The sequence below is a fragment of the Labrus mixtus genome, chromosome 20 (assembly GCF_963584025.1).
Source record: "Labrus mixtus chromosome 20, fLabMix1.1, whole genome shotgun sequence".
Lineage (NCBI taxonomy): Eukaryota > Metazoa > Chordata > Actinopteri > Labriformes > Labridae > Labrus > Labrus mixtus.
Window position 1 is genome coordinate 6,012,471 of NC_083631.1, and position 18,761 is coordinate 6,031,231.

An 18,761-nucleotide genomic window follows, 5' to 3' on the forward strand; every position below is an offset into this window, starting at 1 on the left:
CACTGATCCGAGGTCCTATTGCAACATGGTGAATCACAGTGTTGTCTGTTAACACTTTAAGAGAAAATGTAAAGATGCCTTTGTTTTTCGACTCATTTTGAAGGTCTGTCTTGCAGAATTGTCTTCTGCAAGTGTATGACTCTTGCAGTGTGGTTGCAGGAATGACACATATCTTTGTTCTTTATAAATAGTTTCTCTAAGGGGTTAAAAAAATAGAGTTTGATTATTGTACTGGGCTTTTGTGGTGTTGTAATGTGACCAATAAATTCATGTGAGGATATGAAAGTGCTATTTTACACACGCTGGTGCATGCTTTGTGCATCCCCAGGACTCCAGTGGATTAATCTGAAAAAACTATGCGGGTCTTGAAAAGAAAAGGATCTCTGCGTCTTTAAAGTTTATGTAGCAACAGAGGGATTGTAGCGATAATGCTATTGGGGCGGCAGATCAGTTACTTCTGACGCTCCAAAGCCTCGGGGGAGTTGGCTCAAGATTCCTTGTCTTTGATAAGGTCCTCACTGTGTAGCTGCAACTTCGTGATGTGGGAAAAGACTCGTAAAAAAATCGTATGTCGGAAAATAAAAACAGCAGCCGCTAAAATATGTCTCATCCAGAGTGACTGCAACGTATCCGGGAAGCTTCGACACCTGTTTTTGTTTTTTATTCGGTGGCGTTAGGCTCGATTGTTTTTTATGCAGCTGTCGGGACCCGGCAGTCGGTGTCTCACTTTGAAGTGCGCTGCTCCAGCCTGTCGGCTCAGTTGGTGTTGGAGTCGCCTGCAGGAGAGACCTACCGTGCGGCATGGCAGCCTGAATGCACAGGGAGGAGAAAAAGGAGGAGGGAGAAAAGCGGTAGTTTTTTTTTTCCTCTCGAGTGCATTTTTCTCTCAGTAAACCGACTCAAACCTGAACGGACTGTATGTGGACGCGAGTACTGTGGATTATACGTGTTTTTTTTCATGTGGATAAAGCACAACAAGCGGAGTTTAATTTGTGTGGAGAACTCGTGGATCGATGGTAAGTTACAAGAAGAGTGTGCCTCCTCAAACTGGCCCCCCATCGGAGCTCCCTTTGATGTGCTGTTGACTCGCCTTTGAAGTAAATGTTCTGGGGGAAAATGAGCCCATTTTCTCGCGTTTAAAGATCAAAAACTGCTTCGTACCTTTCCTCTGTCGTTCATTTCGTGTTCTTTTCGAGATTTTTTTTACATTTCATATTCATAGACGAAGTAGAAAATACTATTCGTTTCTTTTAGTGGAATTCCTCCCCCACAACATCTAAGACTTTGGTGTACTTGGGATTGGACGTTAAAAAGAAAGGGCAGTTTTTTTCGCCTTAGATTCAGGGTTCAGTAACTTTGAAGACTCTTGACTGCGGGACGGTTTTTAACCTGGGTGTTTTTTTTTTTTTTGTAATTTACACAGTTTCATTGAATATTATTTTTTTTAACAACAAGCCGATATAATTGGGAGGTTTAAGCAGCTGCTGTTTCCCCTTCAGTTTCTCTGACAAGTTTCACACATGTGTCAGAGAAACAAAGTGACATCTGCAGTGTTGCACATCTGCCTCTGATACAATGTAACACTGATGCGTTTGGATGTATAGGTGTAACAAACTGTTTATAATCTCTGCGATATTGAACCGATAGTTGCATGTTTAAAAGCTCCAGTAGTAGTACAGCAGCAGCAGCAGCAGCAGCCAGTGAACTCCAATAATTATTTCGGTCACGTTTTCGATCTCCTCCAGTTTGTCCCACATCTGTGTCCTACAGGTCCCCGCGGTGAGGCTCAATCTGACGTGATTTAGCCGCTTGTAATGACATGTAGCTGACCAGAATATGAGAGAAAGTGGAAGTGATGGATTTTTAGTGGGACGTGCTTGCATTTCGCAGCAGGCAGCCAGGCTTTAACCCTGACACCAGGCGTGATGGATCCGGAAGCGTTAACATAAAGCCATTGTCCGTGCGTAATACTCTTGGCATTTTTGAAGGATTAATGACTTATTAATGCTGATCAGGGCACAGGCCCGGTCGAGAATACGTGCGAGTGTCTCTTCTCTGAAGGATGATTCAGTCAGACATCGCTCAGGTGGTTTGTTAAGCGCAGTTACATTCCTGTTCATTTGCGTCCTCGCCAAAAGCGCCGATGCGAGAATCACATCGGGTAAGATATGAGAATGGAAATAAAAAGCTCTTTATGTAATGCTGCTGCAGCGTTTCTTTCTCTGTGAACTAGCCTGTCTCCTTGTGTAAAAGTCAGAGAGGCTCTGAAAAGACTCTCACTGCGTCTCTCCTCCTTTGAAGTTGGGGCGGATCTGGTTTTGATTAGATCAATACTTTGTGTTTCAGAGAGAAGACGGGCAGCCAGAGAGAAGCTCCCCGCTGACATAAGAGAGTGAGGAGATTACAGTAGAAGCTCACAGGAGGCGAAACAGCACACAGGATCTCTCTCCTGCTGCCTTCAGAGCCATGAGCCGGGCGCTTATGGACCATATCGCCAGTAGTTTCAGAGAAGATGCTCCACGACCCCCAGTGCCGGGGGAGGAGGGCGAGTCGCCCTGCTACCCCGGCAAACTCGTAATCATGAAAGCCCTCGAACCCCCTAAATCGGTTCTGTTCGGCTCTCCGGGCTCCTCGGCGAGGAGGAACGAGGATGGTCTTGGGGAGCCGGAGGGGAGCGCCTCTCCGGACTCGCCGCTGTCTCGGTGGACAAAGTCTTTGCACTCTCTCCTCGGGGACCAGGACGGTGCTCTACTTTTTAGGACCTTCCTGGAGCGAGAGAAATGTGTCGATTCTTTAGACTTTTGGTTCGCCTGCAATGGCTTCAGACAAATGGACCTCAAGGATACCAAAACGCAAAGAGTCGCCAAAGCTATTTACAAACGCTACATCGAAAACAACAGCATTGTCGCCCAGCAGCTCAAGCCCGCGACCAAAACCTTCATCCGGGACAGTGTCAAGAAGCAGCACATAGACTCTGCGATGTTCGACCAGGCGCAGACCGAGATCCAGACGGACATGGAGGAGAACGCGTACCAGATGTTTCTGACCTCTGACATTTACCTCGAGTACGTGAGGACTGGGGGCGAAAACCCCAACCACGTCAACTCGAACGGACTGGGCGACCTGAAAGTTGTCTGTGGATACCTGCCCACGCTCAATGAAGAGGAGGAGTGGAGTTGTGATTTCAAAGCCAAAGCGCTGGTTGGACTGTCGGTGAAGGCGCAGAGGGCCACCGTGTCCATGAGGGAGGTGGAGGTGATGGAAAGCGGATACAGGTATGGCTGCTGCATCATTAAACACTGTTATCTCAATCCCTGCTCTATTCAAGTGGTTTACCAAAATATTGACAAATGGACACACCAAAAACTCTTAAATCACTTAAGGCTTTCTTTCAGTTTGGTATAAAACTCAGTGTGTTTTTCACTCCTGGCTTCCTCTGGCCCCTCTCACCATCTCCAGCAGCAGCAGCAGCCCTCTGCTGGCGCTCGCCTGGATTTCCGGGGCTTTGAAATAGTTCAGCAGAATGAGGGATCGTCTTCCACGGGAAAAGTTCACAGAGCAGAGAGGCTGGCTGCTGGCCCCAGCCGGCAAATAATAGATGATGACATTGCTATGCTATGCTATGCAGTGATGTAAATCTATAGCAGATCTGTGGATGGCATTTTCAAATCGACATTCCGTAGTTTTGTTGCTTTCTATTTAGATATCAAATCTCTGCCTGTTGTACATTTTAAAAGTGTCAAATCAACGGTTTTATTGATACTGCATCCTATCCCACATGCTTTTATTGAGGCGTTATTATTGAATTTAAAGAAGAAGTGCAAACATCGGGACATAATTTGATGTTGCAGAATTATGAGTTTTAACAGTGTTAAGTAACGCACGCTCATACATCTAGCATAATTGTGTTCAGAACTTTTCTATCGATATATTCTTATTCCTCCTCTGACATGAAGCCCCCGTGCCTTTCTCCCCCCCCCCTCACATTGTCACACTACAGATTCAAAACATGTGGAACCTATTTCTCCCCTTTCCGCTTCCCTCTCCTCACCTCCTCTCGTCTGTCTATACTTTCTTTCTTTAAAAAAGCAGCTATACAGTACAGAATCAACACCTCCCCTCCTCAGCCCCTCTCACTTTCTTCTTCCTTCTTTTCTTGTTTGCGTCAATTCTCCTCTGATTCCCTCCTTTGCTGCCTTCTCCACTTTTATCTTTTTTTCTCCTTTTGAAATCTCAGGGATGGGGACTAGGAGGCATGCTTTTGGAGAGAAAGTGAAGGGGAAAGAGAGCGGAAAGGAAGGACAGAGAGGAGGAGGAGGAGGGTGCATCGAATGAAAGAAAAGGAGGGAGGAGAAAGGAGAAATAAGGGAGGGGGTGAGGGAGAGAGGCAGGGAGGGAAGAATGCAAGGCCAGCTGTGTTAAATACCTGACTCTTTGCAAGCCCCTCTGAAGGTCAGACCAGAGCTGGTGGGGGCTACAGCTTTAGTCCTGCTTGGTCTCTCCCTCCTCATGAAGACCCCTTCTTTTTTCCTCTCCCCTTTTCTCTCCCCCTCTGACACACTCTCATGCTTCCGCTCTATACTTTTTTTTTCTCTCTCTCTCTCTCTCTGGTCTCCCCCCTTTCTCTCCTCCGTCTGTACCATGGCAAGAATGCATGCACAGCGGGGGATTAATGCAGAGGAAAGAGTGAGAGATGTGGAAAGAGAGAAGTTGTGGGCTGTGTAAGAGAAGGCTTAAATGGGGCATAAGGAGAAAACCACAGCTTTCCCAGTGCAGATGAACTTGAATTTAAGGGTTGTATTTTGCAAAAGTATCAGAGCTAGCCAATCACAATCATTTTTTAAAGGTGTTTCTATACGCACATAAGGTTAGATTCCCACATCTAAACTCACCTTTTTAATAACTCATCTCTTTAATAACTTTTCTGAGTAGGGTTGTCAAAATGTTCGATACTTTTCTTGGTAATTAAAAACAAGAAATGACCCTATATCGGGTGTCTCTGATTTCGATTTCTGCTGACGTGGAAACAGGCATCAGCATCGTTTGATTAACACTAATATCTTTATATGTATTGTGACAACACTCTAAAGTTTTACTGACACTATCCTCACCATTAGCTCACCATTACCTCTCCTGTCACCCACCTGTTTGATACTTTTTTTAACAGTTGTTGTGCATTAGCATCAAACTAAATTCTCTTGTTGTAACCTCTGCAGATCATACAAGAGAGGAGAATCACTCAACCCCTGCCACGTGGGCTCTTTCGCCCCCGTCAGCAGCACCAATGACAGCGAGGTGTCCAGTGATGCTTTGACCGACGACGCCATGTCCCTGACCGACAGCAGTGTGTAAGTGATTAACAACAAAAAACATGCAAACGTGTACAGTGTATGCAAGAACCCAAGCAACTTCTGTGTGGGTGAAGGGAAAGTTGAATGAGGGGGCTTTTGAAATGAACAAAAATAGAAGTGACACCTTTCTTTTAGCTGACTGTGAGAGTGAAACCGGAAGAACGGTTTGCTGTGGTGGAAATACTCTTGAGTTTTGGCCTCTTGAAACACTTGAAGAAACTCTGTGGAAACCAGGATTTGGTGCAGGTCAATGCCAGGCCCGATGCTGCATGATGTACTCAAACATCTCTTTTAATGTGTTTGATTGTCAATGTAAAGAGACTTTGTAAGGGGCTATGTAGAGATGTTTTAGCATTTTGTCCTTCCCGATATTGACACTAATACATAGACATGAGTATTGGCTGATAACAAGCACCCCCCGGTCATCATAGTTTACGTAGGACTAGTTGACTTTTTTTGTGGCTAATTGGTCAGGGCATTGGATCGGTAAATTGATTGCTTTACTACCTAATACCTGACACTGCATTTTAGGCGTTCTATCAAGTACTCGAGAAACAAATTGGGGTTTTACATTTAGAGCACCAGTTACAGTGGCATGAGCACTGTGCAGAGGGTAGTTAGATATAGGATAGTCAGAAAGTTTCTCAAACTTGGCTTGGTGACTTGCACAGAGTTGTAAAGACTTTGGTATGACTCTAGTAAAAATCAACCTGTGTTTGATACCATGAAAAGAAAAATAGAACTCCTACTCCTAGGCACCTTTATATTGGGTATTTTCTTGTTTCTGAGTGACCAGAAATTGCAGGCAAACTGGTGTATCAGCTGCCAATGTTCTTGTGCAGTTTAGACAGCTCTGTCTCTTTTTATGCTCTCAGCAGCTTTGTGTTAAAAATATGACTGAAGATCTGACGTTTTTTTTTTTTTAATGCTTTGGTCATTTTGAAATACTATCGATCATAAAATTATCCAAAATAATCGACAGCTTTATTGCTGTATGTCTTATATGACAGGTTCATTATCCAAACTGTTATTGATTAACTGCCTTTGGATTGACAAAACAAGAAAACGGTTTCAAGTGTGCTGCCTCTGTCCACATGTGGTTTGGGCTTATCTGTGTACGTGCCATGGGCCTCGTTCTTCTGAAAGGTTACTTGGCGTGATCACATGTCTCTTCAGCCACACGGTACTATGAAGTCAGTGCACAGCTCAAGGCCAAGTGCGCTCGGGTCAGCTGCTTTTAGGACAGAGAGTTGAAAAACATCTTACAACGGAGGCCTTAGCCTCATTTCACATGGAAGGTGAAAGGGCCCACATGGGTGATGTCACTGAAGCAGAAATGTTTACCATGACCAGGCTAAAGATCTGTACAGACACTGAGGTTCAGAACATCCAGAGGGCTGGGTTACACATAAATATGGCAGCTATGAAGAGATTTTTTTTTTTTTTTTACAGCAGGGAGTCCTCTGTTCTGGCATATCTCTACACAGCTGCTTCAAAGAGACCGAGGCCCATATAGTTGTATTCTGCTGTACTTTGCCCAGTGTAGTGACAAAGCCCCCGCCACAGGGACACAGCCCCCCCCCCCCCCCCCCCCCCTCTGTTCTGCCTGATCTGGCCTTGATCAGAAAATCTGCCTCTCTTTAGGTCAGTTGAAAGGACCCATAAACATTTGAATTTCATCTACAGATTAAGAAAAGAATAGAAAAGGGGGGGGAAGCAACGGGGGAGGAGGCGGTTGGGTGAGAAGAGAAAAGAGTGGTGGAGGAAAAGGAGGGGAGGGGGGGGGATTTTTGCTTATATCTTATTTATGGATTTGCTTGGACGCTGGGGAATGCAGCTGCGCAGACTTCAAACATTACCTTATCTTACAAACCAGCCTTTTGATGTGCGGAGATCAGAGGCTGGCTGCGGCAGCGCTTGCCAAATGAAGATTGGGAGGGGGGAGGGCGGGGGGGGGGGGGGTTGCTTATGCGCATGACTGTGGCATTTCAAAGCAAAAGTGGAAAAGTGCTCCTCAGTTAGGCTAGGTCACCAGGAAACTGCTGTTTAGCATGGGAGAAAAGACACTGTTTTACTCTGTCAAGTGCTTCAGTTTGATGCTCTGCTGTTTGTTGTTTGATTTCATTTCTCTGTGCCAGTCAGATAGATTTAACCAGGTTAGCTGCACCCTTGGGTCCTGTCCTGGGGAAGCTCTTTGAATAAGAAGCTAATGCTAACAGTGTCCTCAGCTGAACATTAAAGTCAGTAGGGGAATGCTAATGCTGACATTACTTCTGGCCAGTAGAGCAGAGCGCACTATGACTGCAGAGTATGTTTGTGTGTACGTGTGTGTGTGTGTGTGTGTGTGTGTGTGTGTGTGTGTGTGTGTGTGTGTGTGTGTGTGTGTGTGTGTGTGTGTGTGTGTGTGTGTGTGTGTGTGTGTGTGTGTGTGTGTGTGTGTGTGTGTGTGTGTGTGTGTGTGTGTGTGTGTGTGTGTGTGGTGTAGAAAGGAAGTGGCCAGCAGGGTTCCCAGTGCTGTGCTGGAGCCAGTGCTGAAAATGAGTGTCATTTCTAGGGCAAACAAAACCTCCTACCACCTCACCAAGAGCCATTTAAACCTGGACGTATAAACAACACTGGAAATTCTGGCTTAGTTTTCCTCCTGAGTATCTTTTTTTTTTTTGTTCTAAAATTAGGTCTAAAAGATCAAAAACAAAAAAAGGATGGAATAATTAATACATTAGGTTTCCTCTTGCCTGAAATGTGTTTGATCTCCCCAGTTGGCTAACTAGCTCCTTCCTGAATGGCTGTTAGGTCTTAAACGATGGATCTGATGCTGTAATTGACCTTTGTGATCTCTCCCGTTCCCCCCAGAGATGGCATCCCTCCGTATAAACTGGGATCCAAGAAACAGCTGCAGAGAGAGATGCACCGCAATATGAGGATGAACAGTCAAGTCTCTCTCCCTGCTTTCCCTGTAAGTACACAAACACAAACACACATATCTATGCACGCACACACGCTCAGAAGTCTTTTTGAACCTGGGTCCCACAGAGTCATTTCCATACCACCCTCTGTTCCGGGTCTCTCTTGGTTCTATGAATAGTCCCGCAAACTGTATTCGGCATTTTCAATTCAACAACACCAGCAAAGATCTGAAGAGTAACGTCAAAGATGTACTCCCACTCACACACACACATACACACACTCACTCACGTAAGCGCATATGCACACTTGGATCTGCGAGCCCCCCTCGCTACCTTTGGTGTCACCTACACCCCCATTAGGGTTCCTTGAAGTTTGCGGGAGACGCGGGGGTCTCTAAGCTGTTTATCGCCGCAGCGCTCGGAACACACCAGGGTTTTTCTTCCCTACCGATGCTGTAAATATGGAGAATAGGGAGAGATGAGGAAGATCTCTGCCGCTCTCTCCCGAGGGCTCTGAAATCAGCCCGGTTTCCCAACAAAAACACAAAGATACTCAGACACATTCACACGCACATGCACGCACACGCAGCGCTTTGATCCGAGGATGAATGGAACAAACGCACAGGGAAGTGACAACTTCCAACAGAGCTGGCCCCCTTTTTTCCACAGAACTACAACCCCCCCTTACATATACACACACACATGCACTCACTCACCCTCCCCTAAAAGTGAGTCTTCTGAGGGAAGAGTTTGAGCGTGTCATGTGAGCTCTGAGTGGGTCAGAGGGGATCTAGTAGCTTAAGGCTTAAGAGAGGCTAACTTCAGTAAAGGAGGTCCAAAGAAAAAGAGCCAGGGGGACGTTTGCAGAAGTTAAAGTAACAGAACCAGCCTGTTAAAATAAACTTGATGTAACCCCATTTTTTTCTCTACATTATGAGATATGCAGCAAGTGTTACTTGCATTAGGAAAAGATCCACAGATTGGTTCTTGCCTCTCCTCTCCCACTGTCCCCCTTTTGCTTTATTTTTTGCTTTTATACTTGTTTTTGTTTCCCGTCTGATTTTTGGCAATGGCTGCCATTCCCATGGTGCACCAGCCCTAGGCTCCATCACACAGCGCCTCTTTTTCTCACTCTTTTCTCCCCTTCATCCTCACTACAAAGGGTTGGGAGAAACAAAAAAGAAGAAGAAAAATCAAGAAAGCCCCAGTGCAAAAATGCAAATAATATAAAATGTGTGTGTGTACACACACGCGTTCTCGTACTGTCACTGCACTGTACCTCAAAGGTGCCCAGTGTGCGACAAAGGGGGAATAAATTACCTCAACCTGTCTGATCTTCTGTCCTTTTTGGCACCTTTATCTCTTTCCTCCAATCCGTCCCTCTCTCCGTTTGCTTTTTCTCTTCCCTCCTGTGAGGACACATCTCTGCATCTCAACTTCTCCCACATTTTTAATCCCTCATCCTTTCCTCCCTGGAGTTCCCTTCCACCCCCTGTCGATATGTGGCTTTTATTCCAAGATGTAAAGCCACTGCTTCCCATCTATCTATCCCTCCATCCCTCCCTCCACCATCCTATTCTCCCCCACTGAGTGTTTGATATTTGACGAGGAAGCCTTTGAAGTGAGCTGACTTTAAAGAGGCCTGCTGATGATGACAGAGGGAACCAGCCGAGGCCTAGCCCAGCATGACCGTACAGCAGGCCTGCCACCCCTTGAAACAACCCCGTAGCCCTGGGTGCCTATCAGAGCACCCTAGATCAGTACCACCAGTGTTGGAGCTTGTGACGCATGCATGTAGGCAGATGAGGGGAGAGGAGTGTGGATGTCTTTGTAGAAGTTGGGGAGGGCTGGGGTTTGGTCATGGAGGGAGGGATGATACAGCGGCTAATGTATCTCCTTCTCCCCAAAGCGTACTCGCCATCCTCCCAAGGAGATGGTCCCGATGGAGCCGGCAGAGTTTGCAGCCAAGCTCATCTCCCGCCTGGAGAGCCTGAAGAGAAAGCAGGACACCATCAACTCTCTGGAGGAGAAGCTGCAGCAAATTCAGGAGGTTTGTGTGAAATTCTTTTTTTTTTTTTTTACTGTAAAATGTAATTCTAATCTTTTATTTCTCGTTATGATAACTTTGTACTCTTTGTTCCCAGGAGGAGGAAAGAGAAGATACAGAGATTATTGCAAGTGCTCCCATACTTTCTCCGCACCCCTTGGCCCTCCTGTCTTGCTCATCCGATGAGGACCCGCAGGCCATCCTGGACGAACACCTCTCTCGCGTCCTGAAGACCCCCGGCTGCCAGTCCCCCGCAGTAATCCGCCACTCACCTCGCTCCACCTCCCCAGAGCACAAGGCCTTCACGCGGGCAGCTTATGGAATCAAGACCCTTGTAAGGACGGGGCCCTCCGCTTCTTGTTCCATCTCAAGTCCTGACCAAGGGGCCATCCGGACCCTCGTAAGCAGGCAAAGCACAAAACACATCCACCACCACTACATCCACCATCACGGCAGTCCCAAATCAAAGGAGCAGATTGAAAGGGAGGCGGCCCTCAGGGTGCACGGCCTCTGCTCCAGCAGTGGCGAGTGCCAGCCCTGCCAGCCTTACCAGCGCAGCCGCAGCCTGGGCAGAGAGATGTGTGGGTCCGTCTCATTGGACAACAACAGCACAGGGTCAGTTTAAGTCACTTTCCTGGTGTTTTTATTCCAGTTTCCTTGTGTTGAACATATAAAAATGAACTCCTCCCTTCTGCTTCCAGGCGATCCAGCTCTCTTTCCAGGCGCGTGTGTCGAGCAGGGGCTGAGGATGGAGCAGCCGAGAGGTGTATGGAGGACTGTGGTCCCTTACAGCTGCCCACCGACACAGCTGACCCCACCCAAAATGTGCTGCAGTGGATCCTGGAAAGTAAACGACAAGGCCGGCACAAGTCTCACAGGTAATGAATTTTCCTGATACCTTTGGAATTTAGTTTTATTTTTCTCTAAAATGTCCTGAGTTTTGTCCCTGCAGTGCATGTTTTTAATGCTTATAGTCTTCTCTTCTTTCTCCCTCGCAGTAACCAGAGCACCAAAAAATCCTTTGGAGGCTCTTCCACCCAGACGCACACGTGGGGCGGTGGTGGAAGCTGTGGCCACCTACGTAGCCACCAGCCGGCCCAGCCATTCATCCAGGACCCGGCCATGCCTCCTCTGCCCCCTCCCAACACTTTGGCCCAGCTGGAGGAGGCCTGCCGCAGACTGGAGGAGGTCTCCACCAAGACCACCAAGCAAAGGTACACAGAAACTAGAGAGACGTGGTTGAATGCTGCTCTTACATTTCATTCTATTCTAGACCGATAAATCTAACAAAGTCGTGACTGATTAATGAGTTCATTAGTAATTGAAGGAAATATAACTGTATAATTGAGCCTGGTGGTTAAGTTTCTGCAACATCTCTTCCCAGGCATTCAGTGTCCAGTGTCCAACAAGAGAAGAGCCTCCTAGTGCCTGTCCAGGGTGAGGGGTCCGTCCCTCTGTCTTCAGCCAATCCCAGCCCTGCCGGCCTTCCTACCAGCAGCCCCGGTCTCCAATCAGAAGAGTACGATGCCTCTAGCGTCCTGCCCTCCCTCTCCTCTCCTCCTCTCTGCTCCTCTTCCTCCTCCTCTCAGCCATAGCCTCCACCTTGCAGTGTACTTCTACCCTTTTAACTCTTCCTACTTGACACCTGCTTTTGCTCGCTGCACATGTACGCACACAGACAAGTAGTCAAACCTACATATTGCACATGTGCACACACCCACATACATCACTTAAAAGAGAGGGTGACCCCCTTCTAAGCTTTGTACAGAGATGACTGGCTCTGCCTCTCTTTGCATGAATCGTGTGTATTTGTGCTGTGTGTGGGGAGTGTGTAGTCACCGCACCACCTGACTGAGACATCCCTTTCATATATATGTATCATTTTTATTGGCTGTCCTTCAGTGAGCTGGCAGTCGGCTGGGGCGAGCAGAGCTTAGCAAAGAGAGAGAGCTCCTCTGAAGTGGGCCTACAAAGCCTTGGACATAGCTGAAGGGGAATTGATAATACTGTGCCCCTTCTCCGAGCACACACACCAACACACAAGTACACACTTACTGATGGCACTGGGTCACTCACTCAGTTAGTGGTATTCTTCAGTTAGGGTGCTGATGCTGTATTTCCAGTACAGTCCTGTCTTCTGTGCACTTTGTCAAACACAGATTTTAAGTTTTGGTCCTGTAGATGCTTTGCCCTTTTTTCTGGTTTCTCTTTTACTTTTCATCTGTAAGTTTCTCGAGGCTGTCTCTAACTTTCTTTTTGTTTTTCTTCCTTGTTTCAGGATGAAGGAGTGTAAAAAGGGTTCGGGGGCGTGCAGCGGGGAGACAGTGGTGACGTATTTCTTCTGCGGTGAGGAGATCCCCTACAGAAGGACCATGAAGAGCCACAGTCTCACTTTGGGTCACTTTAAGGAGCAGCTTCGCAAGAAGGGCAACTACAGGTGTGTGTAGTTTAAGACTGGAACACGTAGAGCTGTGGGTTAAAGTTTTACGAGAGCTAACTCACCGATGTAATCTGAACTTCTGACATCGGCCACTCTCTGATATTGTGATTGCCGGCTATAAAACGCTATCAGTTCATCAGCCTTGATATAAAAGAGTGTTTGAAAACAAAAAAAAATGATTGGTCCACAAATCCTACAGCACAGGTTGAAGTTCAGAAGTGCAACTTCAGAAATGGGAAGCTTTGTAATGCAGTCCAAAAACCACTAACAGAAAGTGGAGAAATCTGCAGAGACGTTATTCTAGTACCTGCAGGATTATAGAATCTGTGGGGCGGACCTTCCAATATGTCAGCATTATGGTGACTTTGTGACCTTTTTAAGATATTTAGAGCAATCAGAATTGACACAATCCTTAACAGGGCAGGACTAATGGAAACCACAAACTGAAGCAAGCTATTGTAAGCTAAGGCTTCACTCTGTAATGGTACATTTTCTTTTATCTTTGAACTGTGGTCAGTGCCTGTGAGACCTGATGTGTTTTCTACACATTTATTAGAGCTTTGTCCATGTCTATACATAGCTCTGTTATCAGTTTTTATTTATATGTGTGCACACAGTCTGATTCAGGCCTCTGTGTTTTGTGTGTGTGCATGAAAGGGGGGGGTTGCAATGAAAAGGAAAAGGACAAGAGCGAGCGAGTGAGTGAGTGAGCGAGGGAGGGTGGGTGGTGCGGGGGTTAGTGGAAGAGTTTGAACTGCAGCGATTTGGGTCCCATCTGGTATTGATTTCCATGCTAAGGCACACTTAATACACATGGCTTTGAAGCCCCGGCCCCTTTCATTTCAACCAACAAAGACTCACACAAATGGCCAGCGTGCAAATTCTTCACTGATGCTATCAGGGGCTCTTTTTTTCCTGCCCCGGTGTGTGTGTGTGCGTACATCAATGCGCTCACATTGAACGTGCACACTGTTTACACATGTTGTAATCATTTTATGGATATTTTTGAAAGGCAGATTGTTAAATGCCAGACTCGCTTGTTTGCTGTACTTCAGGGTGCTGACTGAGGCCGCACCGCTTCAGTGTGTGTTTGTGAGAGAGATTTGACTTTGATTGCTCCTTTCCAGTGGGCATTAAAGGGAAAAAGATCAAACATTTGCTGTTTAGGCGGACACGGTCTCCAGGATAAGCACGAGTTGAGTGTTGTGTTAATAATTACAGGTATCCGGCTCTTTCCGCAGAAAAAAAAAAAGCAGAAGAACTTATAGAAACGTCTCCCCGTCCAGATGTGTTTGGCGTTTTTCACATCAACAAATGTGACAAGCACTTAGCTGCGACCCCCCCGCACATCTGTCCGTCTCCCCCCTATTCTCTTCTCTTCCCCCTGGCTCGCTGTCTCAGTTCCTGTGTCATACCATTTTTTTGGAAAGAGAGCCGCGCGGCGCTTTAATAGCAGCCAGAGAATGTGTGGAGTTGGGTCATTTCAACATGGCAGCGGTTCAACAAAGAACAGTACTGCCGGGCCCTGCCAGACGATATTGGTGCCAGATGTCAGTGCAAATGCAGAGAGAGAGAGAGAGAGAGAGAGAGAGAAGGGGAGAAGAGGGGGGAAAACAGATCTAGCCACATAAAACATGTTCCAGTGGAAATTCAGGCTCTCTCTGTCTCTTTCTGTCTCTCTCTCTCTGCAAAAAAAAAGAAAAGAAAAGATCGTGGCTCTTTGAAGATTTTCTTTTAAAGGGCAGTCCTGTTTTTCCTTCTTCCTCCTCGGGATGAGAGAGGAGGATACAGTTATTAGGCGTATTTTATGGTCTTTCATGTCCTCTTATTTATCTACTTTGTTGTTCTTACTCCCTCGTTTTCCCCGCAAGAGTAACTTTGTTAAAGCCGTCCTCTATTTCAAATGAAGCTGCTTGTTATTAGTGACCTCCCTCACGCTGATTGGCTCATGTGCATTTCAGACATCTGAGCAAGAAGTCGGTAGCTGGATTTTTTTTTATTACAAGAATCACATGTTGGATTTTGTCAGCCTCACATCTCATTAAAAACAAAATGCTCACAAACATAGCCACATTCCAGTCACCCCACACATGGAGCAAACCGAGGCATTTTTCCATTACATAGTTAATGAGTGAAACCCACCCCTGCTGCTTTCTCTTCCTCTAAAAAACCAGGCTGGGGGGGTTGCATCATTAATGGCCCAGTGAAGTCATGGCTGACAAGAAGCCCCTCCTTACTTTTTCGTCAACACACACATACACACACACAGAAAGTTGTCAGTCTGCTGCCCTTCCTATAGCACCCAGCGAGAGCTCGTGCTATCAACGGGGGTAAGGAAGTACACGGTGTACTGCGTGCTCCTCCTCCTTCTCCTCCACTTTGTTCTTTTCTTTGTCCTGTAATAATGAAACGGGGATGAGGGGCAAGTGAAAGCCCATGCACGTGCGTCTCCTGCACGAGAGAGAGAGAGTGTGTAGGAGTTGGGGTTGGGGTTGGGGTTGGGGGGGGGGCGTGTAATGACAGGCAGACTTCCAGGCACCCAAAATTTCAGCCTTTGTCAAAGGACCCCTTCATTTGCACGCTGGCCTAATTGGCCCCTGTTAGCCGGGGCAAAGCTCACGACAACTGGATGTAGAAAAAAAGAAAGGGAGAGGTTAAAAAAAAAAAAAAAAATAGAAGGGATGAAGAGAGTGAGCCTCTTATTTTAGACCAAGAAGTTTTCACAGCAGGTTCCACCCCACCCTGAGAAGTCTGCAGGCTCCATTCAATGTGCACCAAGTGGCTTTTCACAGACGGTGGAAATGATTCTTGATGTTTCAAAGGTGGAACAAAGGAGGTGGCAACAAGCTGTTTGACTTTTTGGTTCTTTCTTTTGACTTTTATCTTGAATCCAGCTCGTATGACGACTGTGTGTCTGTGGATCTGTGGGTGTTAACTCTGTGTTGTCTCTCTGCTGCAGGTACTACTTCAAAAAGGCCAGCAATGAGTTTGAGTGCGGTGCCGTCTTCGAGGAGGTGTCAGACGACGGCTCCTTGCTGCCCACCTATGAGGGCAAGATCCTGGGCAAGGTGGAGAGGATGGAATGAGGAACGTCCCCCCTGTTGATGTGGATTAAACTCCAATGAACGCTTCGACCTCCTGTGGATGTACTTCTTCACATGCTCAGAAACACGACGTCTGTGTCTTTTTAAGCTAAGACTGCAGGACTGGAGATGTTTAAGGAACGTCTGCTAGATGTGGGAAGATGAACTGGACACAAGAAGATGATGCTCGAAAAGAAAGGAAGACAAATGATCGCTATCAAAGGACCTTGAAGTGAAGAAAACAAAGGATTGTATGTTGCTGGACTGAAACATTTCCTGTGTTTCCAGAAGAGAAAACTTTAGAGACTCCAGGTGAATGACCACTCCTCATAGAGGCGGGGCGGTGGGTTCAAATCTGAGACTGACAGCCCACCTGCCCCTGCCCGTGTTAGCATCTGCCCTGTGGCACCTGCTAGCCCCTCACTTATATGTATATGCAAGTATACATGTACATTGCATTGTATTGTGATGCTCGTATTGCTGTGTAAAGATTATATTGCTATTTATTGGAAATATCCCTGCCCCGACCCTTTTATTCTTCCATGGACAAGCTGCTTGGAGTTGGAGAAACTTCTCCTATTTTTCCAAAAATCCTAGATGATTATTATTTTTCATTCCCTTCTGTGCATCAGTTCTAGAGCAAAGGAAATGGGTTTTATTCATTTTCTGCCCCTCATGTTGAACTGTAAACTTCAAAGATACCTCTTCAATAACTCCACTCCTGTTCCTGGAGGTTTGAGTGGGACATCTCTGATCTCTCGGCGGGAGAGCTTACTGCTGAAGCTTTGAGAACAGTTCTCTTTTCACTTAAAAAAAAAAAAAAAAAGTCCAATAATATATTTACTACTGCAGTGCTATTTGTGGTTGTTGTCCCCATCTGCTCTAAATGGGCCCTGGGTGTACTTTGAAAAAGGAACTCAAAATGCTATTAATGTTTAATTCCCTTCTCTGGGACTCTGCCCAGCTAGCCTTGATCTGTCGCGTCTTAGTGCCTTTGTTTCAGTGGCGCAGGCATCGCACAAATCGCCTACGTATTTGCTAAGAGAGGAAGCTGCCCTGAACAGGTCCCCAAAATGTGTTTACACCAATGTTCATATTTACCAACACAAAGCTCTATATGTGCTCCCCAACGTGCTTACCTTTGTGACTGTGTGACTGACATGTCGTTGAGTAGGGCTTACTCTGTGTGTGTATTTGAAGCCTGCACTATGAGCTGCAGATGTTAACGATGGTGGTGATATGCACTATGTCCATAGTGTTTAAACTGAGTACAGTAGCTGTGCCTACATGGATTCTTGCCGTGTTTTACCCAGTTTTCAGGGTCCTTTTACTCCCTTGGTTTTCACAAGGGGCCTTATGTTGAAAAGATATTTTTATGCCTTTTAGTATCCGTTTCATCATGTTTATGTTTTATAATATTTTTCATGGCTTCCTTGGCTCCACTTGTAAACTGTAAATTATGCGTTCTATAGAGCTCAGTTGAAAAGATGCCTCGGTACTTTAATTATTGTAATTATGAAGAGATGTAGCCTTTATTAAAATGTTCTATTTTTCAAATTAGCACATGGCTTCCTATGGTTTTTTTGTGTGTCTTGTGATGGTGATGTTGTATGGATTTTATCTGCCTTAATTGGGATGGTAATGTGTGTATGTGAGGGTGTTAAACCAACTTCAGTACACACACACACACACACACACACACACACACACACACACACACACCCCTGCTGTGGAGAGTGCAGCTCCTTGGATCCAGTGAGAAATCTCCTTCAGATTTGCATCCATTATCAGCTCTTAATTTACTCCCTGTTGGAAATTAAAACATGCAGCATTAATTTGGCCACCAGAGCCTCCGTGATGTAGCGTAAGCAGGAGTGTATGTAAGTGTTGTTTAATGAGACATTTCGCAAATCGTGCCATAAGTACATTTCATGCAGCTGTTTGCACAGTTAACCGTTTGGCCTCCTGTGGCACCTCATGCACTGTGTGTGTGAGAGAGATGAGGTCCTCCAGGAAGATTCAATTAAGCTCCCGGTGAAAAGATATGAACTCACAGAGAGGATGAAAACACACCACTGCCTTAATGTAAGTCACAGATTTGAGTAATTCCATTAATTCTGTGACGTTGGCCTTAAATTTCATATAAATTGGACTTAAAAAGGTCACAAGCAGAGGTAGCCAAGCAGTTAGTGTGTGCCCATGTGCAGAGGCTAAAGTCCTCAAGAGCGGGTGGCCCAGGTTTGAATCCGACCTGTGGCTCCTTCACATCATTACCTGCTCTCTGTCCCCGGTGTCTGTCTCTATACCACTGTCCTGTCTCTACATAAAGGTATAAAAAGCAAATCTGAAAACATAAAATCCACAGTCCTAAGTAGTAGAAAAAAATCAGGTACAAAGTGAATGAAAGATGAGAGATGATGCTGAAACACAGTCACTTGATCAATGTTGTCAGCAGCTTTCTAGGCGTCTATAGTATTTATATTGCTGATTTCAAATCTGATATTAATGATATACAGTTTTTTGTTTTTTTTTCAACAAATCTCATGATAAAACTAAATAGCCTGAACCAGGGTCCCAAATGAACACCTGCCAAGTGCCAAATGCGGGGGAGATTTTCTATTTGGAAATTCAATTTCAAAGGGCTTTTGTGTGTGTATGTGAAACAAAAATACAACTTATTATGTTTAAAAAATCGGCCTGGCAGGTGAATTTATTAATCCACCTGCCACCTCGGCCGCTGAGTCAAAAAGGTAATTTCGTACCCTGGCCAAAACAATGTGTTGGTCACGCTTTCAATATGTCCCTGCCTTGTCTACGGCACTCAGTCCTCAACTCGGCACTTACATTGTTTTCCCAAACGTGACTGAAACAGGATTAAAACAATCTGTAGGGGACTATTTACAGCAGCGGATGAATACACATTTGACATAATGA

General features: G+C 45.9%; 1 protein-coding gene across 1 annotated transcript; it reads left to right on the forward strand.

Annotated features, from left to right (window-relative positions):
• The first annotated feature begins 556 nt into the window (after nt 1–556).
• Nucleotides 557–17,387, forward strand: LOC132995388 (axin-2-like). Its single transcript, XM_061065344.1, has 11 exons — nt 557–1,016; nt 2,347–3,275; nt 5,217–5,348; nt 8,205–8,307; nt 10,167–10,307; nt 10,402–10,919; nt 11,006–11,182; nt 11,303–11,518; nt 11,689–11,823; nt 12,583–12,741; nt 15,704–17,387. The coding sequence occupies exons 2-11, from the start codon at nt 2,467–2,469 to the stop codon at nt 15,828–15,830; spliced, it is 2,517 nt and encodes an 838-aa protein (XP_060921327.1). The 5' UTR covers nt 557–1,016; nt 2,347–2,466; the 3' UTR covers nt 15,831–17,387.
• Nucleotides 17,388–18,761: the final 1,374 nt, after the last annotated feature.